Source organism: Emiliania huxleyi, assembly GCF_000372725.1.
Source record: "Emiliania huxleyi CCMP1516 chromosome Unknown EMIHUscaffold_1410, whole genome shotgun sequence".
NCBI classification, from domain to species: Eukaryota; Haptophyta; order Isochrysidales; family Noelaerhabdaceae; genus Emiliania; species Emiliania huxleyi.
Window position 1 is genome coordinate 1 of NW_005201182.1, and position 4772 is coordinate 4772.

At 66.7% G+C, this 4772-nt stretch overlaps 3 protein-coding genes across 3 annotated transcripts in view; 1 reads left to right on the plus strand and 2 right to left on the minus strand.

The window, feature by feature from the left end:
- Positions 1-30: 30 nt before the first annotated feature.
- Positions 31-1674, minus strand: EMIHUDRAFT_471563 (hypothetical protein; the record flags this gene model as incomplete). The annotated part of the gene is made up of 6 exons (XM_005787510.1): positions 1526-1674; positions 1252-1416; positions 1047-1181; positions 791-978; positions 348-710; positions 31-177 (listed from the first exon to the last, which is right to left on the minus strand). Coding segments are annotated over exons 1-6 (1134 nt in total), but the record flags the coding sequence as incomplete, so codon positions are not given.
- A 2266-nt stretch (positions 1675-3940) lies between these two features.
- On the plus strand, positions 3941-4099 carry EMIHUDRAFT_78008 (hypothetical protein; the record flags this gene model as incomplete). Its single annotated transcript, XM_005787511.1, has 1 exon — positions 3941-4099. One exon carries the CDS (start codon positions 3941-3943, stop codon positions 4097-4099), a length of 159 nt encoding a protein of 52 aa, XP_005787568.1.
- Positions 4100-4228: 129 nt separating this feature from the next.
- Positions 4229-4772, minus strand: part of EMIHUDRAFT_122666 (hypothetical protein) — a gene marked incomplete at both ends in the record, with an annotated part of 3491 nt that continues 2947 nt past the window's right edge. Inside the window, 2 exons of the mRNA XM_005787512.1 lie at positions 4229-4361; positions 4489-4550. Coding sequence (XP_005787569.1) covers positions 4229-4361; positions 4489-4550 — 195 coding nt within the window. The remainder of the gene's footprint in view (positions 4362-4488; positions 4551-4772) is intronic.

Below are 4772 nucleotides of genomic sequence, written 5' to 3' on the forward strand. Positions count from 1 at the left end.
CTTGCCCTGCGACGGGTTCTGCTCGAGCACCGCCTTGATCTGTTTGCCATCCTGGAAGTACTTGACGACCTTTTGGCACAGCTGCGTGAGCACGCCCTGCTCTTGCTCGCTGAGCGGGCACGACGCGGGAAACCGGCCGATGAGGTGCGTGTAGATCTCCTCGAGCCGCGAAAAGGCCTGCGAGGCGCGGCGGGCGTGCGTCAGGGTGGGCGGGTGGCTGCGGGTGGCTGCGGCGACCGCGGGAGAGCGCTCGGGCAGTGCGCCGGCCGGGCGAGGCTCCAGCGGCTTGGGCCTCGTGGGTGCGGCGCGGGCGTGGCGGTGCGAGAGGCTGTGCGAGGCCGGCCGACCTGGAAGAGGCCCGCCTCCGCGTTCGAGTAGTGCAGCTCAAAGACGGCCGCGTTGCAGAGGACGTCGCGGTAAAGCGACTGGAACTGGATCAGCAGGTTGAGGTGCAGCCACTCCACCCGCTCGGCGTCCGACGCGCTGTCGCTCGGGTACTGCATCGCCTGCTGCATCGAGTCGGCCGGCTCCACGCTGCCGACGGCGCCGACGCTGCGCACGTACTGCGCCACCTGCGCCGCGTGCAGCAGCAGCGGCTGGAAGAAGAGCACGCGTGCGGCGTGCGCAATCTGGAGCAGGAACTGCTGCAGGTCGGGCCCGGCCTTCCCAGCGGCCTGCGCCGCCCCCTGCTGGACCCGCTGCAGCCACACCTGCGCGGAAGGGGGCGGAAGGGCGGACGAGGGTCGGACGCCGGCGCGGGCGAGGCGCGGCCGGCGCGGCGGCGGCGCGCCATGAGCTGCACGTGCTGCAACGCAAAGAGCTCAAACTTTGAGCGCGAGAAGAAGGGGCTCTGCAGGTAGCCGCCGAGACCCGACTGCTCGTGCAGCACGTTGAGCTGGTTCGAGAGCACGTTGAGGTGCTGGTGGAAGTTATTTAGGTCGCCGTAGCTCGGAGGCCCGCCGTGCATCCGCAGCGGCCCTATGGCAGGTCCGGAGCAAGTTCGGGCTCTTGTCGCGGAGAGCAGAGGCCTCTCCTCCAGAGCGCGCCGTCGAGCTGGGCGAGCTGGAGGAGCATGTGGACCACCGCGCTGATCTGGGTCCCCTCGCCCACGGTCAGCAGCATCTCGAGCGCGTGCCGCAGCTGCATCGCCTCCATCGGCGCGCTCTGCTCCACGAGCAGCGCTGCGGCGGCGCGGGCGGCGGTGGTCAGCGCGGTGGCGAGCCGGAGGTGCGCGGGCCGGGTGGCGCACACCTTCAGTGGCGTCGGCGAGAGGCAGCGGGTCCTCCTCGGCGGCAACCCCTGCCGCCGCGTCCACCAGGCAGCTCCGCAGGCCCTCCTGCGTGAAGGCCGCGTCGGGGACGACGAGGCAGCCTGCCTGCACCCTCAGCGCAGAGGCGAGCGGCTGCAGCGGCGTGCCTGCGCGAAGAAGGCGCGCCGCGTGACTGGGCGGCGCGATCGGGCCTCGCGCGCGCTCGGAGCGTGTTCAGTGCTACAGAGCATGCTCGCAGAGAGGTTTTGCCCGTGCCTGCGAGCGCAGCAAAGGCGGAGCCTCCGCCCTCCACCGCGTCGACGAGCGCCTGCAGCATGGCCTGCTTCTGCGCCGGCGGGTGCTGCACGCTCAGCTGGATCAGCTGCTGGAGCTGGTCGCGAGAGATCTGCATCCCTCAGCGCGGCAGGCGCCGCCAGAGCAGGGGCGTAGCTGTCCCGGCGTAAGAAGAAAAGAAAAACCCCTGGGCGCGTCCTAATCAATGGTTTGTTTTTCTTCGCGACGCAGCCACGACCTTCCGGTCCGCAGGCAGAGGGCAGGCCCTGCTCCGACCGTACCCCGAGTCAGCCTAAAGAAGAAAAGCAAGCTTCGCACCTCGAGTGATTTCTTCTTGGGGTTTCGATTTCATTCGCGCAGTGCCTCCCTTCGGTCGGCGCGGTACCCACACTCGTCCGAGTCTAGGCCCCATGGCGTCCATGCACCATGGCGGCGGGCGCCTGATTCCTCTTTGTGACGTGTGATGTGTGAGAGAGTTTTTTCACAACCAACAAGAAATTTTACACTCACAGTGATCTCACAAACAACATAATGTGATCTCTCTCTCTCTCTCTCTCTCTCTTGTGGTAGACGGCAACGGCTCTCTCCCACTCTCCCCCCGCATTTCCGATTCGCGTTGCCTTGCCCCCCCCCAATTCTCTCTGCGTGACTGCGCCTCGTTTTTTTCAAAAAACAACGCCGGTCGTCGACGAGCGCCTGCTTGGCGTGGGTTCTGCGCCGGCGGGTGCTGCACGCTCAGCTGGATCAGCTGCTGGAGCTGGTCGCGAGAGATCTGCATCCCTCAGCGCGGCAGGCGCCGCCAGAGCAGGGGCGTAGCTGTCCCGGCGTAAGAAGAAAAGAAAAACCCCTGCGCGCGTCCTAATCAATGGTTTGTTTTTCTTCGCGACGCAGCCACGACCTTCCGGTCCGCAGGCAGAGGGCAGGCCCTGCTCCGACCGTACCCCGAGTCAGCCTAAAGAAGAAAAGCAAGCTTCGCACCTCGAGTGATTTCTTCTTGGGGTTTCGATTTCATTCGCGCAGTGCCTCCACCCCCGCCGCCTCGCAAGCTCACAGGTTGATTTGAGGAGAGAAGCAGCTGGGGGAGGTCAAAGCGGGAGAAAGCGGCACGGCGGCGGCGGCGCGGCCCCCCCCCATCCCCACGCCTCCGGGTCGTGCGTACCGCCTCCGGGCGCGAGTGTCCCCCCAGCGTCTGAGCGTCTGCTCCGGCAGTCGCTCCGGTAATCAGGCCGAGAGTACCAGGGAGGAGGGGAGAAGAGCCCAGGGTGGGGAGAGGAGAAGAGCCCAGGGAGGGGGGAGGAGAAGAGCCCAAGGCGGCCTCCCTCTCCCTCCCCTCCCACCGGGCCTCCCTCTCCCTCTCCTCCCGGCCTCCCTCTCCCCCTCCTCCCGCCAAGCACCGACAGTCTCGAGGGGCCAGCCGCTGGAAGGGGCAAGCCAGCGGCACGAGGGCTTCAGCCACACAACTACCATGGGAACGTGACCCACACAAAGCACCAAAGTTAGGCATACCCCCCGGCGCAGTGTCCCCCGCTATGTGTCGCCGTTTGTCGGGGCACGCTATCCTGTGTAGTCAGGGCAAGTGGGGGCGGGGTGGACAGCCCAGGCCAGATGCCCTGGGATCTCTCTGCCCAGTCCGGGGGTGCGTCGAACCTTCCATCACCCTGGGAACGTCCGGGTGTTGGAAGTAAAGATATATTACTTTTGACCGCCCCAGAGGGCCCCGCAATAGGTAGGTAGGTGGTGGTGGTGGGCTTGTAGGCGGGAGGGTCCGTGCCCTCGACTCTGTCGAGGGAAGAGAGTGCCGTTTTGGAGCCGTCCAACGCCTCGAGAGCCCAGTAGGCCATGCTCTGGCGGGCTCGCGAGCGGCGCGCACCGCGGTACAAGCCGGCGCGTGGGAGCCTATTCACAGAGGGCTAACGGGTATTTTTTCGCTTCGCTGCGCGGCCTGGTGGGGCACGGAGCCTGGCGATTGGCGCCCGCAATAGGTAGGTAGGTAGGGCGTTTTGGTGCGAGTCATAGCGCAAGACCCCCTATCTGCGTAGGAGCCGGAACCCTGACAAAGCGCCGGCGATCCGACGCCACCGGAAAATGCGCGGCGAGGTCGTCGCGCACGACTCGGGCAGGAGCCAGAGTGGCCGGTCGTCGTCGTCCCTGCCGCGGCGCCACGAGCCGTACACGCAAGCCACGGCGCTCTGGCAGATACTCGCACGCATTGGCGACGAGGTGCTGGCCGGCTTCGAGCAGCGACACGCGGCGGTTACCGAGTTCGACACGAGGGCGCTGAGGTTTTTGAGCTCGCGTGGCGACGACGAGCGCGATCCCGCGCCCGCGGCATGTAATAGGGGGCTCGCCGCCGAGGTCCTGGCTGCGCTGCCGAGGGAGGTGCTCGCCACCAACTCGATGGAGCGTGGGCCCTGTCCAATCTGCTTGGACGGATATGCGCCGGGCGACGAGATCGTGCGCATGCCGTGTGCGCACACAGCGCACTGGAGGTGCGGAGCTAAGTGGTTGTCTGGCGCAAGGACTTGTCCGACGTGCCGCTTCGAGATAAGTAGCTGAGAGCGTGTTATGTCTGATTGTTTTTCCTGATAAATGATGTGTGTGTGTATCATGGGATCCTGTGCATTCTGCTCGCGCACGAGCAAATCCAGAAGGCTGTCTTGAGCTCCTCTCTCTACAACAGCTCTCTCACACCGGCCAGCCCTGCTCGTCCTGCGCCTCGCGGGCGAGCAGGGCAGCGCGCTCGGGGTGGGCGGTGAGCAGGCCAATCTTCTTGCCGTCCTTGAGCTGGCCGACGCGCCCTCCGCGCTTGGCGACGTGCCTGGAGACGGGCGCAGAGATCCGCGTGGGAGAGCGCGCGGGCTGTGGAGGGGGGGGGGTGACTCGCTTTCGTGGGCGGGGCGGGGCGGGGCGGAGGGCGGAGGAGGAGGCGCCTCGAGTCGGTGTACATCACCTCGACCTCGCCGTGCCTCCGCAGCGGGGAAAAGTACGCCGCGAGTTCGGCGGCGGCCTGCAACGGTGGGGGGTGTCAGCAACCCGCGCGGGAGCACGCCGCGTGGGCCTCTGCCGCGGCCTCCATGCACTCCGGGGGGCTCCCCGTCAGTCCCGCCGCATCAAGGTCGAAAAAGGACCCCGAGCCCCGAAAGCGCCACCTGGAACCCAGGTCCCCCCCTAGGGAAACATTAAAGCCAAACGCCCTCCCCCCCTCCCCATATGGCAAGGGGTTAGGCCG